We start from the raw sequence: 23,858 nt of genomic DNA, 5'->3' as shown, positions 1-23,858 counted from the left end.
CCTGGTACTTTTTTAGAATAAAATCTCAGAGCATTCAGAAAAGTTATGTTTATATTAACAATTCAGAAAACTTTGGTTTATGTTCTCTTCAGAATCTTTATTCTGTACAGTCTTTTCAAGGACTACTGCCAGCAGCAATTGATGAGTATATTAACTATTTTTAAGTTGGTTGCCTAAGACAACTAAATATTTCAAGTAGTTAGAACATTTTTGCTGTTTGCTTAATTCAACTGTATTTTATTTTTATGGAGTATAATCTTTTACTCTCTTTATTTTTTTATTTTTAACTTCTTTAAAGTTTTATTTATTTAAGTAATCTCTGTATCCCACATGAGGCTCAAAATCACGACCCTGAGATCAAGAGTCACATGCTCAGGGTACCTGGGTGGCTCAGTCAGTTAAACATCTGCCTTCGGCTCAGGTCATGATCCTAGGGTCTCTCTCTCCCTGCTCATTGGGGAACCTACTTCTACCTCTGCCTCCTGCTTGCACTCTCTTTCTTTCTCTCTCTCTCAAGTAAATACATAGAATCTTAAAAAAAAAAAAAAGTCACATGCTCCTCTGAGCCAGCCAGGTGCCCTTAATTTAATTTTTAAATTTTTTTTTTTAAGATTATTTATTTGACAGAGAAAGACAGCGAGAGAGGGAACACAAGCAGGGGGAGTGGGAGAGGGAGAAGCAGGCTTCCCACTGAGCAGGGACCTGGATGTGGGGCTCAATCCAAGACCCTGGGATCATGACCTGAGCAGAAGGCAGACACTTAATGACTGAGCCACCCAGGCGCCCCTCTTTATTTTTTTTTTAAAGATTTTATTTATTTATTTGGCAGAGGGAGCAGCAGAGGGAGAGGGAGAAGCAGGCTCTCCGCTGAGCAGGGTGCTTGATCCCAGGACCCTGGGATCATGACCTGAGCTGAAGGCAAACACTTAACTGACTGAGCCACCCAGGTGCCCCTTATTTTTTATTTCTAAATTGAAGTTTAGTTGACACATAATAATATATAAGTTTCAGGTATACAGCATAGTGATTTTAAGTTATATACATAACAAAATGCTCACCAGGGTAAGTGTGGTTACCCTCTGATTCAACCCTATTTTGAATTTGATTTTCTGGGAATTTTTTTCTTCAAAATATAGTATAAATGTGTATTAGTTTGCTAGGGTTGCTGTAACAAAGTACCACAAACTAGGTGGCTTACACAGCAGAAGTTTATTGTATTGCAGTTCTGGAGACTAGATGTCCAAGATAATGAATTGACAGGCTTGGTTCATTATGAAGGCTGTGAGAGCCTTCCGTTCCATTTTGTGCCTCTCTCCTAGCTTCTGGTGGTTTGCTAGCAATCTTTGGCATTCCTTGGCTTGTAGGCATATCACCCGATCTCTGCCTTTATGTTTGCAGAACAGTGTATTTATGAGTACATGAGTTAGTGTGTTAGTTCTTGTCTTTCTTCCACCTCAGAATTTGAGAAAATATAGTTTATTTTTCTATTTCTTGGAATGAAGGTGGAGGAGGAGGAAGATAATGATGATGATAATTTGGTTCTGGAGCACAAGGTGACTTGCTTTAAAATTTTCACATATATAATTGTAAGGAGGATAATTAACCCTTCTGTACCAACGGTCCGGCTTGTCAGGTCATCTTGTTTAAACATAAACAGCACTGCTAGCTATCATCACAACTAAAAAACTGACAATTTCCCCGGTTTCTTTTGTTTTCTTTTCCTCTCTGTTGGTTTCTTCTAATAAGAATTCAGTTAAGGTTTATACAGTTTGGTTATCGTATCTCTTAGGTCTCTTTCCACCCCCCTCTCGATTCCTTTCCTGAGTACTTACTGAAGAAACTGGACTATTTGTCCTGTAGGGTTTCTAACTTTGATTTTGCTGATTTTAATCCCATAGTGTCATTGACCATATTCACCTGTTCCCTGTATTTCCAAAAACTAGTATTTAGATTTAGATACTTAATCTGCCTCAGATTAAACTTTTGGTGTTGTATATTTTAGTCAGGAGGCATAATGTGTATTTGTATTTTTTTTTAGTGATGTTGTGATCATTGCCAACATCAGTGATTCTTAGGTATGGTCAATTTGGCAAGGTTCGGAGACAAGTTGTCATAACTTGGGGAGGGGATATTATTAGTTTGCAGTGGGTCGAGGCCAGAGATGCTGTTAAACATCCTCTTTTACATAGGACAGGCCCCTACAACAAGAATTATCAAGCCCAAAATGTCAGTAGTGCTGAGATTCAGAAACTCTGGCCTAGTTTCAGGATTTCAGTAGGGGTTTGCAAAATTGTCTTATTGTAATACTATTATTGATTCCTCATTAGTGAATTTTTCCCTAAAGAGAAACTTACATTGTTCACACAGGAAAGGCAGGATGAATGTTTGTTTCTTTCCCAGTTTTCAAAATAATAAATTAGTTCTTTAACATCTTCCAAAATTGACCAGTTCTGTGATTTTTTTTTTTCAGTATAATTATGAACTTATGCCTTTTGGGGCGCCTGGGTGGCTCAGTCGTTAAGCATCTGCCTTCAGCTCAGGTCATGATCCCAGGGTCCTGGGATCGAGCCTCGCATCGGGCTCCCTGCTCAGCGGAAGGCCTGCTTCTCCCTCTCCCACTCCCCCTGCTTGTGTTCCCTCTCTCACTGTCTGTCTCTCTCTGTCAAATAAATAAAATCTTAAAAAAAAAATTATGAACTTATGCCTTTTAATATATTTGTTTCAATCCACTGCAGTAATTTTTACTGATGCTTAGTTTTTATCATCTTTTGACCCTGGGTTCTTTAGCTCTTTTGACATGACCACAAAGTCTGATGATGTGCCAGAGAGAAGGAATTAAACAGATGTGGTGGTTAGATTTAGGTGATGTTTTTCATAAGAAAATGTACTCATTCAGAGTAGAATATCGTTTTTGCTCCTTGAGAAATCTGTAGCAGGATGAAATAAGCTATGGGAAGAAGCTTTAGAGCATTTTACAAATGTGTTTTGTGTTAAAAGTGTTTTAGTAGTTTTTCAGGTTTATTATAAACCTGCAGTGGCCAGCTGAGCAAATTATATCTAATAGGGCATTTAGCCAGTGGACTAGGCGCCCTGAAGCTTTGTAAGTGGGGAAGATTGACATTCAAATTTTTTTTGACAGATTTAAAAAAAAAAAAGATGAGCGTGTACTAAAATCTACTTTAATAAATGCTTAAAAATTGAAGATGTAATTTGACCTTTGAAACTTTCCACCTGGGGGCACCTGGGTGGCTCAGTCGGTTAAGCAGCTGCCTTCAGCTCAGGTCATGAGCTTGGGGTTCAGGGATTGAGCCCTGCGTCGTGCTCCCTGCTCAGTGGGGAGTCTGCTTCTCCCTCTCCCTCTACCCCTCCCCACCATTTGTGCTCTCTCTAGCTCTCTTTCAAATATATAAATAAAACCTTAAAAAAGAAACTTTCCACCTGTATTTATTCTTCAGTCTGTGCCTGAAAATATTCTGATATTTTATTACAATCAAACCCTGTCAAGAGTTTTAGCTAGAGCCTTCTCTAATGCAAGTCATGCATTTGATTGATACGTATAATATAGACTATTCATCGTTTTCTAATTTTGTTTTTCACAAAGCAATCTGAAGAGGATGTGAGTCAGTTTGATTCAAAGTTTACACGTCAGACACCTGTTGACAGCCCAGATGACTCAACTCTCAGTGAAAGTGCCAACCAGGTCTTTCTGGTAAGTGAAAGAATTTCCATGTAGCCATGAGAAATTTAAGTATTAGGATGGACCCTTTTCTTTTTTTAAAGATTTGATTTATTTATATATTTGAGAGAGCGAGAATGAGAGAGAGAGAGCACATGAGAGGGGGGGAGGGTCAGAGGGAGAAGCAGACTCCCCGCTGAGCAGGGAGCCTGATGCGGGACTCGATCCCGGGACTCCAGGATCATGACCTGAGCCAAAGGCAGTCACTTAACCAACTGAGCCACCCAGGCGCCCAGGATGGACCCTTTTCAATAAGAAAATTCAATTTGTTTGCTTTGCAGTTGATGTAGATAACCTGGGATGCTATTTTTTATTAAGTTAATTTACAACTTGCTAAGTTAGAAAATGGATTCCCATAATCCAGTATTCCATTTCAGCAGTTAGAGTAGGACTGTCTGATTCTTTGGAGTATATGATTCCCTTTTTAGATGGGCCACTGACTTAAAATGATGTTTGGCTCAGTATCTCAATTGGAAGTCACACCGTTAGAATAGTAGGAGAAGAGCTCACCGTAACTATTCTATTCCTGGAATAGCTGCAGATTTTTGGTACATTTAGTGTAACTTTGTAGGGGATTTTTAACCTGTTAATTGTGAATATTTGACATCAAAATATATTGGTTCATATGTAATAGTAAATTATTTGTAGAAGTATCTGTGTTGATTTGTACCTTGTCGCCTCAGAAAAGCAAAGCTTTTAGATTTTTAGATTTTTTACTTTTATTCAATTAATTTATTTATTTTTAAGATTTTATTTATTCATCTGAAGAGAGAGAGACACAGAGAGAGAGAGCATGAACAGGGGAGAGAGGCAGAGGCAGAGGGAAAAGCAGACTCCCAGCTGAGCCAGGAGCCTGATGTGGGGCCCGATCCCAGCAGCCTGGGATCATGACCTGAGTTGAAGGCAGATGCTTAACCATCTGAGCCACCCAGGCGCCCCAGATTTTTAGATTTTTTAGATTTTTTTTTAGAGCTTTTAGATTTTGATCAACAAAAACCTCATTTTATATCATTTCCTTTGTTACATAAAGTGAATCTCTTAATTTTTTATGTTTAAGATTTTTTATTTATTTATATGACAGAGAGAGAGAGAGCACAAGCAGGTGGAGTAGCAGGGAGAGGGAGACGCAGGCTCCCTGCTGAGCAAGGAGCCCAATGTGGGGCTCGATACCAGGACCCTGGGATCATGACCTGAGCTGAAGGCAGTTGCTTAACCAACTAAGCCACCCAAGTGCCCCTCTTAAAAACAAAAAACAGTAACATTCCACTTACCTGGAGACTGTGGTCAGAGCAACTTCAGTTCAATAATTATTTAAATTCCTATCGCAGAATTAAAGGAAGTTGAAAGATGATTAAGGCACAGCCTGGTCCTCTTGGTAGTTAGAGCTTTAGCCCACTAGACTATGTGGGGAAATGGTTTCTGAAGCATATGTGCTACAGAATTGCACCTCACTTGTTAGGACTTCACCCAGAGGCTTATTGCATCTTCTTACTATAACTCAGAATGCCTATTCATAGGTGACTAGAATAATAAATAGAAGGGAAGGTTAGGTGGAGGACTGATTGTTAAAGGGATAAACATTACAGCAAGAGAAATGACACCTGGTAGTCTGATAGCAAGGTCCAAGAAAGAACTAAACCTAATAAAACTGCATAACTGCCTGTTACAATTGAGGGTTTTCACAATGTTGACCCTTATACATCAAGAAAATACCAAATCTATCCAATCATTGTTATAAAACCAGAGAGATCACACATGCCAAGTTAGAGAATTCTATTTTTACTTTGGCCTAATAACGAGAAACTGGGGTGTGATAATCTTAGTTGCTTATGTGTATGTGGGCTAGAAACACTAGAATTTTCTTTGCATTCGTCTTCGTATTTAATATCTTAATGTGGAGCCTACATTTTCCTGTTTTGTTTTTCTTTCAGCAAAGTAGAATATTGTTTACTGGCATATGGGACTCAATAGAATTCTGCCTTCTTGAGGTCTGTGCCTCAAGAAATGGCTGGAAAGAAGCTAACAGTTGTGAAATGAGATTGGGGAAATGGGAGGACACAGAGTGGTGATTTTAGGTGTGCACTGTTTTGGTGTGTCAGAGACTGAAACCACAGTTTCTTAATGTATATGACAAAACGCCATTCTTAAGTCTACAATTTCTATCTTTCAGGGTTTTACATATGTGGCTCCATCTGTACTTGAAAGTGTGAAAGAAAAATTTTCCTTTGAACCAAAAATCCGATCACCTCGAAGATTTATTGGCAGCCCACGAACACCTGTCAGGTATTCAGACTTTGTTATTCTCACATCTTTTTTTTTTTTTTAACCTGGAAGAGTATGCTTAAGAAATTTATGCCATGTTACATAAATGAAAGATCTGTCATAGTCTCTGTGGTTGACATAAGCACAGCATCTACATCTTGTATTGTATGCTATATAGTTTACCTTCCATCCTGTGAAAGTAAGCTGTTGCACTGGCAAATGTCTTCTTTACCCATTCATTCAACATTTATTGTATACCAGGGGCTGTGTTGCATGATGGGGATACATGATTAACATAGAATTGTCCTTGTCCTGATGAAGCTTACAATTTAGTGAGAAGAGAGTTAAAATAACCAAAGAAGGAAATAGAAGAATTATGTAATCACAAGTAGTGTCAAGTTACTATATGAAGAAAAGTAAAAAGTGCGGTGGTAGTTAAGAATAACAGGGCGGCTCCTATTCATGGTGGTCAGAGAAAGGCCTCCCTGGTTAAGTAACATCTAAGAATGAAGAGAAAAAGCCACCCATACAAAAAATAGAAGTATAGGATGTTACAGGTAGAGCAACAGCCCATGCAAAAGCCCTAAGGGAGGAAAAACTTGGTCTTGGAAATGAAAGGTCACTGTTCCTGATGTGTGGTCAGTGACGAAGAGAAAGGTTTGGAGAAGTATTTTATCTTAAATGCAATGGGAAGCTATTTTAAGTCGGGGGAGTAAAATGATTTAAAAAAAAAAAAAAAAAGTATCACTGAGGGTTTTACAGAGGCAGGTATAGAGGTAAAGAGACCAGTTAGGAAACTCTAACAATTAGTCTAGGGGAGCAGTGGCCTTTGTACTAATTCACACAAAAATAAAATTAAATAAAAATAAATGTCACATTACCCCACTCCCTTGAAATTTAAGGGAAATATTTCTTGTTGAGATAATCCTTGAGATAAATGAATGATAGCTCTTCCTTGTCTTAAAGCCCAGTCAAATTTTCTCCTGGGGATTTCTGGGGAAGAGGTGCTTCAGCCAGCACGGCAAATCCTCAGACACCTGTGGAATATCCAATGGAAACAAGTGGAGTAGAGCAGATGGATGTGACGATGAGTGGGGAAGCTTCAGCACCACTTCCAATACGACAGCCGAACTCCGGGCCATACAAAAAACAAGCTTTTCCCATGATCTCCAAACGACCAGAGCACCTACGTATGAATCTATGACAGAGCAAAGATTTTAATGAATTTAAGGCAAAAAAGGTGGGGAAGGGATGTGTGAGCATCCTGTAAGGTGAAACAAGAAGACTCAAAATGACAGTCTTGAAGAGTCAGTGTCATTACATTTGAACACTTTGGACAGAGGAAAAATAAACATGGATTTTAAAAAATCAATCAATGGTGCAAAAAAAAAAACACTTAAGCAAAATAGTATTGTGGAACTCTTAGGCACATCAATTAATTGATTCCTAGCGACATCTTCTCAACCTTATCAAGGATTTTCATGTTGATGGCTCGAACTGACAGTATTAAGGGTAGGATGTTGCTTCTGAATCACTGTTGAGTTCTGATTGTGTCGAAGAAGGGTTATCCTTTCATTAGGCAAAGTATGAAATTGCCTGTAATACTTGCAACTAAGGACAAATTAGCATGCAAGCTTGTTCAAACTTTTTCCAGCAACATGGAATCAAAGACAAAAGAAACTTAACAATTGATGTTTTACGTGCAAACAACCTGAATCTTTTTTTTATATAAATATATATTTTTCAAATAGATTTTTGATTCAGCTCATTATGGAAAACATCCCAACTTTAAAATGCAAAATTATTGGTTGGTATGAAGAAAGCCAGACAACTTCTGTTTCTTGGTGAAATAATAAAAATGCAAATGAATCATTGTTAACCACAGCTGTGGCTCGTTTGAGGGATTGGGGTGGACTTGGGGTTTATTTTCAGTAACCCAGCTGCAATACCTGTCTGTAATACTAGAAAAAATATCTATTTAATCATTTCTACTTGCAGTACTGCTATGTGCTAAGCTTAACTGGAAGCTTTGGAATGGGCATAAATTGTATGTCCTACATTTCATCCTTGTCCTGGGCCTGCATTGCACTGGAAAAATATCACCACCTGTTCTTATACCAGTATTTGGTTCAAGATGCCAAATGTTTTCAGCCCATGGCTGAAGAAGGATGGAAAAGAGTCAGGATAAAATGCATACTGAGGGTAGTAACGTGAGGAAGAGAGGGAGATCCAGGGGAAGAGGGTGTTGTCATGTTCCACTCTCTGTGTCAAATCTCTTTACAGCAAATTGGTAAGATTTTTAAGTTTTACTTTAACTGTTTTTGCTGTCTACCTTCCTTACATTTTTTTTCCTCAACAGTTTTAAAAGGGAAAAAAAAAAGTATTTTTCTTTCTCCTATACTGGGGCTACATTTTTTGATTGTAAAAATATTTGATGGCCTTTTGATGAATGTCTTCCACAGTGAATAAGAAAACTTAGTGGCTTAATTTAGGAAACATGTTAACAAGACACTATGTTTTTGAAATTGTAACAAAATCGACATAAGTGATATACAGGTACAAAGAATAAAAATAAAGGTAACTTTACCTTTCTTAAATACTTCCTGCCTTAAAGAGAGCATTTCCATGACTAGCTGGTGAAAGGGTTTAATATCTGCAGAGCTTTATAAAAATACATTTCAGTGCATACTGGTATATAATAGATGATCATGCAGTTGCAGTTGAGTCTTACCACCTCTTTTTGTTTTTTATAATGTCTTCAGTCTGAGTGTGCAAAGTCAGTTTGTAATATTTTGCAACCCTACAATTTTTTTAAATAGATGCTGCTTGCTGTGTTCTTCAAACCTTTTTGAGCCATAGGATCCAAGCCATAAGATTCTTTATGCATGTTGAATTCAGTCAGAAAAGAGTAAAGCTTTGCTTATTTAAATGGCAATTCGAGTGAGATAAGATGAAATCCTATGACATTAGGCAAAATAGAACCATGAAGAATGATTGGAAATACACCTTTTCAATTGTGGCAATAAATGAAAGAATTGGTAACAGTTCATCTGTGGACAGAAAGCCTTTTTTTTTTTAATCACTTCCTCTAGACTCCCTCCTCCCTCATTGCAGCAACCTACTGAGAACTTTATAACTGTAGCTAGTAAATTAGAAGCTACAGTAATGAAAAGGGCAGAAATTGTACTTAGAGTGCAGATCTTCGTTCTCTGACAATTTATAATGTCTGAAAAAACAGAACCCAAAAGCTATGGTGATAGGTACAGGCTTTATTTCAGACTGTAAATGGCTTGTGCTACTCATACTTGGTTGCAAATGTGTTTACTAACTGTAGTGTTGATTGCCTAATCAAATTCCAGAGAAATTTGTACACCGAAATAGTCCTCCTCAGTCCTATTTACTAGTAATATCTGCACTGTGATTGGCTGGCTCTAACCGCCCCATAAACTATTTTCATAATTAGTACTACCAGCAGTAGTGGCACACACTGCAACTTTTCTGCATAAAAAGTATTAATTGCATACCTACCATCCATACAAATAGTTTTTCAAACTTAACATTGAGTGAAATTAATTTCCTATGCTGTGGCAAGTTTACGGAGAAATTGTGTTTCATAAATGGATATCCCTACTATGACTGTGAAAACATGTCAAGTGCCACTTTAGTGTCACAGACAGAAAGCACACACCTATGCAATATGGCTTACCCTATATTTATTTGTAAAAATCCAAGCATAGTTTAAAATATATGATGTCAATATTACTAGTCTTAAGTTTCTTAAGAGGATTCTTTATGATTATTCCAGGTAAGTATATAAAAGAGATTAAGTGCTTTTCTTTCATCACTTATTTTCTTTAAAATCAGCTATTACAGGATATTTTTTTACTTTATACATGTTGTTTTTTAATTAAAATATAATCACTGAGAATTGAAGTTTACTAATTTTGATTTTATAAGGTTTGTAGCATTACAGAATAAACTGGGATTTATAAACCAGCTGTGATTAACAATGTAAAGAATTACTGAACTTGAACCAGATTTTTAGGAAAATTATGTTATTTCTTTTTCCCCTTTATGGTCTCACCTAATTTGAATCCTTCAAGAAGAATTTTTCCATACTATTTTTGAGATAGAAGATAATTGGGGGGTGGGGGGTAAGAATGCATGTATGATACTCCATAAATTCAACATTCTTTAATAAATGATTATAAACAAGATGCATCTTCAAGAGTATTAATATACTGAGCCTTGGATTTTGTGTTTAATACAGGACCTAACTATTTTGGTTACTCAGTCATATGGTTCCTAGCTTACAAGGGTTAGATCTTAAGATTATTCCCATGAGAAATGTTGAATTTATGAAGAGTGGATTTTTGAGGTTTTGAAAATGGTTAATTTCTCAAATAAAAACATCAGTGTCCAAACATCTACCCTTTTTCATAGGAGTAGACACAGCAAGCTGGACAAAACAATCATAAAAGTACCTGTCACACCATGACCTGTGGTCTGTTGCTGATCGATAAAAAGCTTTTCTTGCGTGATTCTTAATTTATCACTACAGCACAAGTATTATCTCAGTGGATTATCTGAAGTAACATCTGAAAGATGGGTTCATCTGTGTTTGCTCTTTAAGCTATTATTTTTTTTTCCTATCCCAAGTTGGCTTTGCATCTATCAGAGTAAATAAATTCTTCAGCTGCCTTATTAGGAGTGCTATGAGGGTAACACATTTTTCTGCTTTTCATCTTGTATTTAGTTTACTGTACTAAGTATTTTGATTTCGGATTGAATGAATGTAAATAGAAATTAAATGGAAATTTGAATGAACATAAAATAGAAGTGATTTTTTTTATTATTCTAAGATAGGAAGAAATAACAATCAGGTGCACAAATGGTTTCAATAATTTTTTTGCGCTAACATACCAGGTATGTTCAGGTTCTCATATTTAATAAACTGCTTATATATGTGAGGACTGACAGTTGTAAAACTGTTTCTGCTGAGCAATTTAAGCTACTTAAATATATAACAAGTTTTAGAACTATTATATATTAGATGTTACACACTTGTAATTTCCAAGTTCTGTCCAGTAGTTGAATTGGTTGCTTAAAAAAAACTCATGTGAAAAATAACTTCACATAGATACACTAGGAGGACTTTCTTGTGGTAACAATCAACAGTTTGTTCAGCCACACTTGTCAACTACACTTGGTTACTGGATGTGTATGTACTACATAATGTAGTGCATAAATCTGTTTTTAACTAATGTCTCAATATATCTAGTGTAAGATGGGTGTTTAGTATAAGCCACTTACTTGAGGTTAATTCTGTCACACTTGGATGATTTCTGTATAGAAGTTCTCAAACTGACTTTTTTATAAAACATGATTGTGGCTTTTAGTGCTGATAAAACAGTCTTTCAGAGGGTGTGATCTGAATTCACAGAATAAATGGGTTTTTGAATCCCTGTTCCCATTTTTGAGGTGAAATAGAGAAATGCTTCCAGTTCATCAGTGTTGTTGGTGGATGGCATAGCTCTCCTATTACATTCCCCTCCCTTTAAATTCATATGTGAACTGCTTTCTTGTTCATTAAAAACAAAAACCCAACTGTCTATCATGGACCTCCTTTTTTATTAAATCATATTAAGAAACAACACTATCCATATAGCCATAGGGTAAGAAAAGCAGGTATTGTAATAGGGCTTACCCATGTAGTAAGGCTACTCTTGTATTGGTAATAGGAAGTCAGCACAGCTATTTTTCACACTCAAATTCTAATCCCAAACTGCCTTTCTCACCCATCTCCTGCTGTACACCTACATAACTGTTTGCTTCATCACAGTCAAGAAAGTGAGTTAAGGCCAAGTAAGCTTGTTTCAATATTTGCAGCTGTTCTCAAAGTAGGTAATAGTTAAATTTAAATATATTATCACTGAATAGCAACAGTTGTACTTATAACCTGGCAGTTAACGTAGGAAAAATAGTTACAGGCTTTCTAGTATTTTTTTTCCCTAAGATTTTATTTAGTTATTTGACAGAGCCAGAGAGCACAGTGGGGAAACAGTAGAGGGAGTGGGAGAAGCAGGGTCCCCGCTGAGCAGGGAGCCCGACGCAGGGCTTGGATCCCAGGACTGTGGGATCATGACCTGAGCCGAAGGCAGCCATTGAAGCGACTGAGCCACGCAGGTGCCCTGCTTTCTAATATTCTTTTGTCAATTTGGGTGGCTATACAGGCATGAAAAGGACTTAATCTGTAGCTGGTTGGTCACTGTCATTTATCCATATGCTGGTTTAGACTTTGTCTTAATACTGCAAATTTATTTTCTACCTCCCAACTTTTCCTTTCCACTATCTTTTCCTTGTGTGCAAACTGATTAATGGTAATAGAGGAAATGGGCAGAAACTTCTACTCTAGATATAACCAGCCCTTCATACTTCTGTTAAAGATGTGATTCTGCCTTACAGGTTTCGTGGGGAGAGAGAAATTGCCTCATTGCCTTTTCTATCACACTGCACAAATACCTAGAGGCAAACAAACTACACTAAGGCTTTTCCTGGAAGCCGAGTGCAAGCTTTATCTCCCAAGTAACGATGACTCAAGTGTAAGATTCCAAAACTTTTTGGAGAAGACTTTATAAGATTGAGTAGGTCTCCTTTATCACCCTATTCAAATCATCAGTGAAGCCAGCTGTTTGTAATCCATGTGATTATTTTAATAGTTTAAGATAGTTCATGGCACTATACAAAAAGCAAGATCATGTACATTAAAGCTGATGGCAGGATTGTATGTATGAGGTCCACAAACTATTTAAATCATCTCATCTGATTGCTAAGCATACTACAGAGAATACAGTATTAAAATATATCATCCTCAGTAAATTAATCTGCACTTAGAAAATCTGATTGTTTACAGATAAAAAATAGCTTTTAGAACTTCCATTTAAAAATACAAACTTTGAAAATGTTAAGAATTTTTAGACTGGGAATTACAAAAGTCAATGCTAAAGAAAATTCTTTCAGATAATGTGTATCTTAAAATATTATGAAAAATATTCTTTATTCTGAAAACAATGTCAGGAAAAGAATACCTGAGTTCCTCTAAAACCACTAGTTTTAGTTACCCAATTGCCGTTTTGGTAACATTAATGAGAAAACATTCACAATTTAACACTGCAACCCTATCAAATAATTAGGACGGAATAAATGTGCCATATGCATTAGGCTGAACATTACTTATATATTTCTTAAAACAAAGTTCTTTCATTTAATCTTTTGATAAATTAGACTACACACGTCTTACTATAATAATCTAAAACCATTTGGAAACATTTTCCTTAACTTCTAGTCCTGAAAACCCATTCTAATGTCTTTATCAATAGTCAGTGTAACCAAATGAAATTAATGTTTTGTGGCCTTCATAGTTTGTACAACTTAGTATATTTGAAGGTGGGATGAAGTAGCTCCATCTTTCCATTTATTTATATGGTCTGAGATCACAGTTCGGCACAGTGGACATGTTTTCTCTCTGTTAAACCATAAGGTAATGCATTCTTCACAAAATATATGCTGTAAGGGAATTAAAAATTAGGCTTTATACTTGATAACATTTTAATTTTAAAATCATCACACTGCAGAGAATCATACTCTAGAGCTGAAAGGCATTTTGGAGAGCAGTAATCCTTCATTTTACAAATAAGAAAACAAATATGACATTCAAGAACACAAAGCAGTGTCAGTAGTAGAGACACTAGTGTTCTTTTGACTGTTCATTTAACGACTTTTAATAAATATAAGCTATATATAATATATATATATAAGCTATCCCTAGACAATAACTTTTACTTAACAGCTTAATAAAGTCTTGGTGAGTAACTGCCATAAAGTATAGGAAAGGGCCTTACATACATTCCTCTGCATACAAGTCATTACAACATAAGGGACAAGATTTAGCTAATGTATCAAACCCCTGATTACAGGTAAGAAATAACTAGTATGTGGCCTGAATGCTACTTTAGGCTAACCATTGTAGATTTTTTCCTTTCAACTAATATAAATATGACTTGGGACTCAGAGAAGTGCTGTATTTGGTATGCTTAAAAAATACACTTACCTGACAGATGAGCAGAATTGGTTTTTGAAATTCAGCTTGACATATTGAACAAATGTCCACATCTGAACACTGTCTCTTGCTGGCAGCCACTCCATAACTCTATGAAGATAAAAAGTTCTGTTCATCAACAAATCTTTCTCTCCCTGTTACTCAAATACGTAGGTGATGCTGTATTTCTCAAATCTCCCTGGAACTAGGCATTTGAAAACTCTCCTGAAGGACACAAATATTTCAAAGCTGAACTGTGTATGCAGAACCATATCTTGATGGACTGCATGCATCCAGATGAACTCATCAGATACGTAACAGGATCTTGGAAGATTGTTAGATTCACTGACTTCCCAAATAATGATAGTGCTACAAATTCAATTGGCTTAAGAGACTAAGCAATCTGAAATAGCACTATTATAAAATCTATATTCATGTATTATGTGACCTGGTATTACCCAATAGCTCACTTATTACCTATGGCATTGGTTCAAAACAGTCCATTCAAAGCTTGGCTGGCTGAATGTAACTCATGTAGAGATAGCTTTAAAAATAGATTTCTGTGCTCCACATTGGAGATTGATTCAATAGGTCCAGACATACTGGGATGTGACCCAGGAATCTAATTTTTGAAAGCTCTCTAAGTGAACTGAATATGAAGAAGGTTTGGGGACCACTGAACAGTGTCCTGTTACTCAATCTAAAAATAATTTGACTGTCATCCTTAATTATCACAAAAGTCAGAGAACACTTAGTACTAGGAAAAAATAAAGTTTTACAAAAGAACTCGAATTGCAAAATGTCATGGGTAGAGTTATACTGTCAAAACAGACTGAACGGTAACACAATTCTTTGAATTTCCTTTTCTCCTAAAGTCCTTAAAGTTTTTGATCTTTTAACTTCATCACCAAATTCAGTAGACCATAGTCATTAACTAGACATGACAAAATGTTGCCAATGAGATCACCTTTTTGTAGAAATGATGGGGAAAATGTGGCTGAAGAGAAGAATACCCAAGTTCAGTTATGGTAATGAGAGCAAAGCATGACCTGACTCAACCTGAGGCTATGATCTAAACTTATTTTACTAAATACTGAGAGTTAATAAAATCAAACGAAGACTCAAAGGATAAAAATATTTAAAAATAAGATTTTTTTTTTAAGTCTGGTAATGTTCAAGATTCCAGAAATAAACTGGGATACTGATGGATGATCTTGCCAATTTTCCTTCATTAAAATGTCATTTAGCAGAGTGTACTGCAGATACATAAGCATAAGCTGACAAACTTTTAAAGTAGCACCCCTGGGGGTGCCTGGGTGGTATAGTCAGTTAAGCTTCAGACTCTTGGTTTTGGCTCAGGTTGTGATCTCAGGGTCATGAGACTGAGCCCTGCCTTGGGGGCTAGAGCACAGCTGCTTGAGATTCTCTCTCCCTCTGCACCTCCCACTCTCTTTCTCTCTCAAATAAATAAATAAATCTTAAAGAAAAAAATAGCACTCCTCTGGCATTTTGCAGACTCCCTTCAGGTGAAGACTTATTTTGATGGTGATTGCCATTTCCCTGGCAAAGTTAAGGAATATGTGTATACATGTATTCATGAGAGACTCACAAAGAGTATCAAAGACTGATTTCTCTTTATGCCTCACAGAGAATGAATATCAAAGTATTTCAGCACAAGCCTTACTAAATTACAGTAAAATGGCTGATACTCATATAATCAACTGAATAAACTTTATCAAAGCAGAACTCTCAATTTTAATGTACCCGTCTAAAGAAAGAAATCTGAATAGGATGCAGCAAAACTTGTTATCCAATTAGTAATTCTAGGGGCACCTAGCTGGCTCAGTTGGTAGAGCATGTGACTCTTGATTTCGGGGTCATGAGTTCAAGCCCCACATTGGGCACAGAGCTTACTTTAAAAAAGTAAAAGATTACTAGCTCTACAATTAGCCAAAGAGTGTCCACATCTGAGTACTGACAACCTTTGAGGCTACTAAATAGCAAATGAGCCTTTCTCTGCAGTGTGTAACATCAGTGGAATCACATAATAATCAAGTTTATAACTGACAATAGAGTCTCAATTTATTGTTAAATTCCATGCTGTGAACTTATTGTGTATACAGAACTGACTTGGTGGGGAAATTTTTCCAGTAAGAAAATTTCAAGGGACATTTTTGGTAATGAGCTTTTCTCATACACACAATACATTATAATGAGAGCATTTTTATAGGAGCTAAAGAGTTAATGGAAGTACACAAAACCACCATTTGTGAAAAACATTTTTTAAAGATTTATGTATTTTTAGAGAGCATGTGTGAGCAACGGGTGCTGAGGGGGAAGGGACAGAGGGAAAGGGAGAGAATCTTAAGCAGACTCCCTGCGGAAAGCGGAGCCCGACATGGGGTTGTGAGATTCAGGACCTGAGCTGAAACCAAGAGTCAGATGTTCAACCGACTGAGCCACCCAGACGCCCCATGTGAATTTTTAAAAAAAGGAAGTACAAAAGTTCATGACAAGATTTTTAAGGGAATGTATATAAACCCTTATGTCAAGTGATCTGAAGTGGCACATTCAAAAATATAAGCACCATATCAACTATCAGGTGGTTGTCAACATTCAAGTCAAGAAACTGATCAGAGAAATAAAACTGAAATTATCATCAAAGCCCCATGTGCCAAAGTACTAAAAAAGCATGTAATTATGAAATCCACACTTTTTTTTTTTTTTTTTTTTTAAGCAAGCTCTATGCCCAATGTGGGGCTTGAATTCACTACCCAAAATCAAGAGTCACATGCTCTACCGAGTAAGCCAGCCAGGCTCCCTATGAAATCCATACTTGTAAAATTTATGAACTAAAACATTTTTATAATGAAGAAAGGTAAAGTTTTTTTTTTTAACTGATAAAAAGTACTTACTGGTCGTGTAAAAAATATTCGTAAAACCCGTCGGAAAGTTCTCAGATGTCCAAAAAAGTCCAAAAGCTGAAAGAGGAAATAAGAGAATTTTTTAATTCAAAGAGCCCTGTTAAACCCAGAGATATAAGCTAAAATCCCATAATATCAAATACTGATATTAACTTAATGCTTATTGCATATTCATTTCATTCTAAATATATTTAAAATCCAATTATGGAATATTTTACTCAATTTATAGACTTAAGCCAACTTTTTCTTTAAGATTTTATTTGAGAGGGAGAACGAGTAGGGGGGAGGGGCAAAGGGGGAGGGGCAAAGGGAGAGGGAGAAGCAGACTCCCCTGCTGAGCAGGGAGCCCGACGTGGGGCTTGATCCCAGGACCCCGGGATCGTGGCCTGAGCCACCCAGGCACCCCATGTTACCTACTTTTAGTATGAGGTAGAGTAAAGCCAGCAATATCCCAAGACTCCGTCTAGTTACATTACCAAACTCCCCATAGCTTATAAGGTAACGAAACCAAACTGGTATGGGAACAAAAGTTCGGTAATACTGACATGATTCTTCTAAAAGCATGTACCAGTAACCCTAAAAACGAAGGAAAAAGAAAACAGCTACACAAGCTACTTATATACATAACACAAATATTTCATATTGGACTGAAATAATCATGAGCATATGGCACAATAACTATAAAATTAATCTTCATAATGATAATGGTTATGATTGACAATCTCAACCTCGTTTTCACAATTTCTAAAGATTTCTAAAGAATGACTGAAAATTTATGTATACTAAATTAAAACATTTTTGCTGATTATAAAAATTTATATTAAAGTTTTTACTGAATATGGGAAAAACACTGAATATAGTCAGTTATCAATTATTAATTGATAAAGCCCTGGAGGAGAACAGAAGTACAAATCTAAATTTTATTTTTCTATATGTGATATGGGGACTGATTAGATTATTCTGAAGCAAATATAATTCTGATTTTATTGGACTAGATTAATATTTGGGTTCAAGTCTTTGAGCAGTGGTTGCCAGGCTGAAGTGATACAGATAAATTAGGTTATTTAGGAAACTGAAAAGTTATAAAAGAGTTATTTCAACAAAGACTAAATAGCATTAATGTGGTTTTGCTAATGTTTTTTCAATAAACAAAGTTAGTTTCTTACCTTGGATTTAAAAGGCATGATGAAAGAAGGCATCAACAAAATAAGGCATTTTAAGCCCATGAAGAGGAATTTCAGAATGAAGTCTGTAATTCCAACAATCCAAAGTACTTCCCAGAAGCTTGAATTGTCCAAAGTAGGATTTAAGAAAATTAAGCTACCAAGAGAAAAATGTCAAAACTTAACCAGAGCATCATACAAAGGTCAAGTTTGATAAGGGTTTTAAATTTGCTACCAAATATTTTACTTTAATTTGATGTGTAAAAAATGTGAGTTTGGCAATATGTTAGAGTTCATGTAATAAATAGAATGGAAAATCATTTTGCTTATTTTAAAGAGACTTTTCAAATGTTTCAAATACCACTCAGATTGCATTTTGCATATAATGCAAAATAAATTTAAAGTTTAAATTTCAAATCTTTCCTCCATAGAATAAAGAAAAACAAGTCTTCCCAGCATGTCATGGTTGGAAAGCTAGCCTGTAATCTAAAAAATTCACTAAATACTAGATTATCTGCCATTCTCTACTCAACCAACGCCAATCAAGGTTCCGTTCCCTCCTTTCCACTGAATTGCTTTTGTCACGATCACCAGTTCCTTCCGTCTTGCTGAATTCAAAGGTCACTTCTTGTTTTCCATCTTTCCTCCCTGAATTACTTCTTCCTAGACTTCTAACTTCACACTTCTAGTTTTCATTATGTGATTGATGGTTCCTTAAATCTCCTTTGCTGCATGTCCAGTCCTGCCCCCTCTCCTGTCTATACTTTTTTTTCCCTCAGTCTTGGTGAGTTCTATAGTTTTTAGATACCAACTGTATGCTGGATAACACCAAAATTTATAGCCCTAACCTTAATTCTAAGCTAATGACATACAGCTATAATCACTTTTAACAGTTCTACATGATCTCACCAACTTAACATGTTCAAAGTAAAACTACTTATTTTCCCACCAAAACCAGTTCCTTCCCCAGTCTTTCCCAGCCCATAAATGGCATCACCATCCAGCCAGTTGCTGAGACTAAATCCTAGGTGTCATCTTTGATTCTTACCCCCTACCTACCCACCCAATGCAATCTGAATGGTATTGGTTCCCCCTACAAAGTATATCCCAGACTGTCCACATCTCTCTAGCTCTACTGAAGCCAAAAGCCAAAAATTCAAAACACTTCCATCTGACATGGAAACTTAAGAACTGTCATTTAGTAAGTCTTCTCCTTGCTTCTAAAAACAGATCATGTGTTCTCACCACACACACATAACTAAGGGAGGTGATGGATATGTTAATTAGCTTGATTGTGTAATCATTTCATAATGTATACATATATCAAAACATCATGTTATATATATTAAGTATATATAATTTTTGTCGAAAATAAAAATTTAAAAAGACCACCACCAAAAACCTAATGGTATTCAAAATTATTGATTATATAAGTAAAAATTTAAGTATCAAAAATTAAATAGTACCTGCCATGAGCCAAGGCACTGATATACAAATCTGAATAAGTCACTTAGACCTATTAATCTTGGAAGGAGAGGAACAGGTAAAAATTGAACTCTAACAATAATTATGTGCAAGTTAAAATATATGCAAAGTGCTATGAAATAAATGATTACATAAAAAATGTGATTGTGTATTTGGACCTCAAATTACCTGTAATAAAGTGACTGAGAATGAAAGGTGTAATATAAAAGAACAGAAGATCCTGCTAAGAATACCAGTAACCAAGCACACTGAATCTTTGAGCACCTTTCCTGAAAAATAAACAATTTTATGATTTGTTACTATGAATTATGCCAGAATTATAAATAACATTAAACTATTTTATTTAATGACTAATTTATTAACACATTTTAACAGACTAATCTTAATAAAAATATATTAAATTGTACATCATCACACTCTATCCTTAGTGAACAAAACAGAACTCATATTTAAACAAATTCTTCAAAATACAAGTTTCTTCACTGTATTAAAACATTACCCACGTTACCCAGGCTTCAAAGAAGCCCAATCTTCTACAAGCTGACATAAAGGACCCGTCCAAGTACAAACTTTACCTATTTTTGCCTCCCTGACAAAACAGAACTTTAAAAATGCATTTATTAGGATTTGTTAAGTATAATTTTTAGAATTTTCAAACAATTCAGTAAGATTTTAACAAGGTGATTTGTTATTAATGTCACTTAAATTTTTTTTAAGATTGATTTTATTTATTTGACAGAGAGAGCAAGACAGCACAAGCAGGGGGAGCAGCAGAGCGAAAGGGAGAAGCAGGCTCCCCGCTTCTCAGGATCGTGACTTGAGCTGAAGGCAGACAGACGCTTAACCGACTGAGCCACCCAGGTGCCCCTCACTTAAATTTTTTAAAAAGATTTTATTTATTTGAGAGAGAGAGCATGCATGGGGTAGGGGTAGGGGGAGTGGAGAGGGATAAGCAGCAGAGTGCCCACTGAGTGCAGAGTTTGACAGAGGCTTGGTCTCACAAGAACCTGAGCCGAAATCAAGAGTAGGACGCTTAATCGATTGAGCCACCCAGGCGCCCCTTAAAATTGTTTTAATTACTAGTTTAATTAAAAGTTTTAGGGGGGCCTGGGTGACTCAGTCAGTTGAGCATCTGCCTTCGGCTCAGGTCATGATCCCAGGGTCCTGGGATTGAGCCCTGCATCGGGCTCCCTGCTCCGAGGGAAGCCTTCTTCTCTGTCTCACACTCCCCCCGCTGCTTGTGTTCTCTCTCTCGCTGTCTCTGTCAAATAAATAAAATCTATAAAAGTTTTACCTATTTTAAACCCTGAATTACATTTTTATGGTTTGATAGGTTCTAACTACAAATATCCAGGTCAGAATGCATGATCCTTTACACAGGTATCACCCTTTTGGTTTGATACGTTCTAACTACAAATATCCAGGTCAGAATGCATGATCCTTTACACAGGTATCACCCTTTAAAGTTGCTTGAAGGTGAAATTTTATAAACTAATCCTATTTCCTCCAATAATTTATATGACTAATAATTTATAATTTGTGTTATGAAAAAACTATTGGGTTCAATTTTTCTTAAGAGAGACCTAAATAGTTTAATACCTATTCGATGTACATTTTATTTAACTATTTTAAATTTTATAGGGCAACAGCTAAAGTTTTTAATGATATTATATTACCTAGTTTGGTCAAATTACTCAAAATATGAAGGCACTTGACAAATCAGATCAAATAGTGAATTCTAAATCTTTTAATACTATCGAGCTTTTCTATCAGGGACTCAACATACAAAGAAAATAAAGTGAAACAATTTAGCATTAGGACAGATCATTTAGATAACAAAATTTAATGTATCGTGGATGCTATAACATGTCTATTTAAATTTGTCAAGAAAACGATCTTAATTCCTATTTCTCTCAAAAATGAGTATATAATTAATTCTACAGACACATTTAATGGTTTTTTTAGTTACTTGTTATACTTACTCTTAGAAAAACCTGATTTACAATGCTTTTGTTTGCATACATAAAAGTTGTAAGCAGCCCAATTCCAAGAGAAATTCCTGTTAGGAGATAAGTTCCAGTTAATTGAAAGGAAAAAAAAAATCCAAGAGCTAACACAATGACATGAATTTAAAGGAAACATGTACAATTTTAAAAGCTAACAAAATACAAATGTTCAGGTAGATTACCAGTAAAGAAATAAAATTAACTGACAATGAAACAATTCAATGTTTTATTATACCCTACCTGTTATATGCTGCATAACAAGTTTGACACCCAGAATCAAAATATATGGAAGACTTTTGTGCAACCACTTGAAGAGAGAGCGGAATTCCGAGAAGGAGCTGCTACCATGATCTCCAGACTCTGTGGCACTATCATCAGGCTGCCTTGCTTCATTCTGAGAGTGACTCCGGAATCGACTATGTATACATCCATGGGTACAGCTATGGACACCTGACCTTGTATTTCTGGAGGTTGGATTTTCAGCATATTCTTTAGGTATGGAGTTTATCTGGATATGAACATCTCCAGAATGAAGACAAGAACCTTCTCCTGTCAATTTTGTATGGACACATTGGGTGGCTGAGGCATCCTCATTGCCTACAGCTCCTGGAGGGCTGTGCAGTTGGCTACAGTTGGCTTGCATGACCCTTGAATACTTTTTCTGTGATCCAGATTTCCTTGCTTCAGGGCTCTATCTCCTAAAAATCAAAGAGCAGAAAATATTCTAAGTGAACAGTTAAATACGGATAATATACTGCTCAGTAGGAATCCTTTATTCATTACAGTAGAGGCCAATAGTCATAGCTGATGAATTATCTTCAGATTATCTATCACTTGTTACTAGACTCCTCCCCCTTCCCTTAATGCCAAGGCTCTGCTGCTGTACCCAAACTATTTTTTAGGGAACATCTGCTACAAAAAAAATTTAGTTTCAGATGCCCTCTTCTCTAAATACAGAAGGAAAGAGCAAAACTGTCAAAGTATGAGTGCCCAGCAGATGTTAATAATGTACCAATACTTATTCATACTTGAATACATCAGTATATTTACTCTGCCCAACTGGAGCAGTTTCATCTCTGATGGAGATTCTACATTTCATAAAAGTGAGACAGTATTTTTTAATGCTTTTAGAAAGGCTAGGAAGAAAAAAAAAACATTAAATCTTAATGCCTTTTAAAGTATCATGGAAAACTAATAATAAACATTTCATTTAGGGGACCTACAAATTTCGTTTTATGCTGAAATAGCTTTCCCAAGGCTGAAAAGATTTCTAATAACTACTTCCAAGAGTATCACCTTCCCCCACAAAAGAATACTACCCAAATACCTTTAAAATAAGGAGACTTAGGGAGTCGCCATGTAATTGCTAGGTAACTCTTTAGTCTGAGTAAGGATAGTTATATGGTCTGCCCATTAAAAATGCCATCATCTTTGGGGAGGTGGGGGGTGGGAAGGGCAAAAGACACTGGCAGAGAAGGATCCCTAAATGACCAGTGTGGGCAGCCTTGGAAGATGCCAGAGCCTTATCCCAGTCTGCCCGTAAGAGGAAGCTAGGGTTAACGTCAGGGTATGTTCTGTCATTCCCTTTCATTTCAAAGTTTGAATTTTTTTTTTTTCCAGTTACTGTACGGCGGTGTGGTTTTTAGTGCCTTTCACTAAAGGCTTTCACCGATGCTCCGACGCCACAGGGGCTATTTATTCCCTCAAACCTCCGAAGACCAACGTTGGACGGGACAGTCTCTGTCTTTTTCCATATGTAACGTAGAACCTTCCCACTTTCCTCCAAGCACAAGCAAGAAAGGGGACGAGAAATTTAAGAAAAGCAAACGCACACAACTCTTCCGGAATCCCCTGGACTGAGTTTTCCATCTACGTTCGAGCTCCGAGTGCCTCACTTATTCCCCCCACACCCCCACCCCCATCCCCAGACACCATTCGCCGCGGCCCCTCGCCTCTGCCCGCTTCCCCCAGGCCTGACCTCTCATGACGATGAGTGAACGGAGGCCCCGGCAGCGACTGCAGCAACAGCGGGAGACCCCGGCTCGAGGCCTTCAGTCAAGGCCATCACCTTAAATCCCCACTACCGGCAACTCCGGCCCAGCTCCGTGGCGGGGGCGGGGGCGGCGGCGGCGGCGCGCTCGCTCCCCGGACGTCCTCACGCGCGCGTTCGCTGCCCGCCGCGTT

The 23,858-nt window shown here is 36.7% G+C and overlaps 2 protein-coding genes across 7 annotated transcripts in view; one reads left to right on the top strand and one right to left on the bottom strand.

The window, feature by feature from the left end:
* Window positions 1-23,566, top strand: part of RPS6KB1 (ribosomal protein S6 kinase B1) — a 52,029-nt gene extending 28,463 nt beyond the window's left edge. For 2 of the 4 annotated variants that reach the window (XM_027568367.2, XM_027568370.1), the window contains 3 exons: window positions 3,602-3,709; window positions 5,907-6,019; window positions 6,965-10,832. In XM_027568367.2, the coding sequence (XP_027424168.1) occupies window positions 3,602-3,709; window positions 5,907-6,019; window positions 6,965-7,202 (459 nt within the window). In that variant the 3' untranslated portion in view covers window positions 7,203-10,832. Of the gene's footprint in view, window positions 1-3,601; window positions 3,710-5,906; window positions 6,020-6,946; window positions 10,833-23,294 lie in introns of those variants that run through there. The other 2 variants (XM_027568369.2, XM_027568371.2) reach the window with 2 other exon arrangements.
* RNFT1 (ring finger protein, transmembrane 1) lies at window positions 7,170-23,852 on the bottom strand. Of its 3 annotated transcripts, none has more exons than XM_027568373.2 (9): window positions 23,653-23,852; window positions 21,915-22,372; window positions 21,651-21,727; window positions 19,837-19,937; window positions 18,187-18,340; window positions 17,438-17,596; window positions 17,012-17,077; window positions 14,109-14,207; window positions 7,170-7,196 (listed from the first exon to the last, which is right to left on the bottom strand). In XM_027568373.2, exons 2-9 carry the CDS (start codon window positions 22,315-22,317, stop codon window positions 7,185-7,187), a joined length of 1,071 nt encoding a protein of 356 aa, XP_027424174.1. In that variant the 5' UTR covers window positions 22,318-22,372; window positions 23,653-23,852; the 3' UTR covers window positions 7,170-7,184. The 3 variants fall into 3 exon arrangements, with proteins under 3 accessions (XP_027424174.1, XP_027424173.1, XP_027424175.1); XM_027568372.2 differs by lacking the exon at window positions 7,170-7,196 and adding an exon at window positions 12,688-13,564; XM_027568374.2 differs by lacking the exons at window positions 7,170-7,196; window positions 17,438-17,596 and adding an exon at window positions 12,688-13,564.
* Window positions 23,853-23,858: the final 6 nt, after the last annotated feature.

This window comes from Zalophus californianus, chromosome 16 (genome assembly GCF_009762305.2).
Source record: "Zalophus californianus isolate mZalCal1 chromosome 16, mZalCal1.pri.v2, whole genome shotgun sequence".
NCBI classification, from domain to species: Eukaryota; Metazoa; Chordata; class Mammalia; order Carnivora; family Otariidae; genus Zalophus; species Zalophus californianus.
This window is presented reverse-complemented; position numbering and strand designations above follow the sequence as displayed.

Excerpts from the sequence above, each read along its gene's own strand:
- RNFT1 (XM_027568372.2), bottom strand. The coding sequence starts at position 22,317 with ATGCAAGCCAACTGTAGCCAACTGCACAGCCCTCCAGGAGCTGTAGGC. Across the intron at positions 17,078-17,437 it reads TACTCTACCTCATACTAAAA|CTTTTGGACTTTTTTGGACA; the intron begins GTAGGTAACATG and ends TTCCTCTTTCAG. Across the intron at positions 14,208-17,011 it reads GAATATTTTTTACACGACCA|AGTTATGGAGTGGCTGCCAG; the intron begins GTAAGTACTTTT and ends TTATCTTCATAG.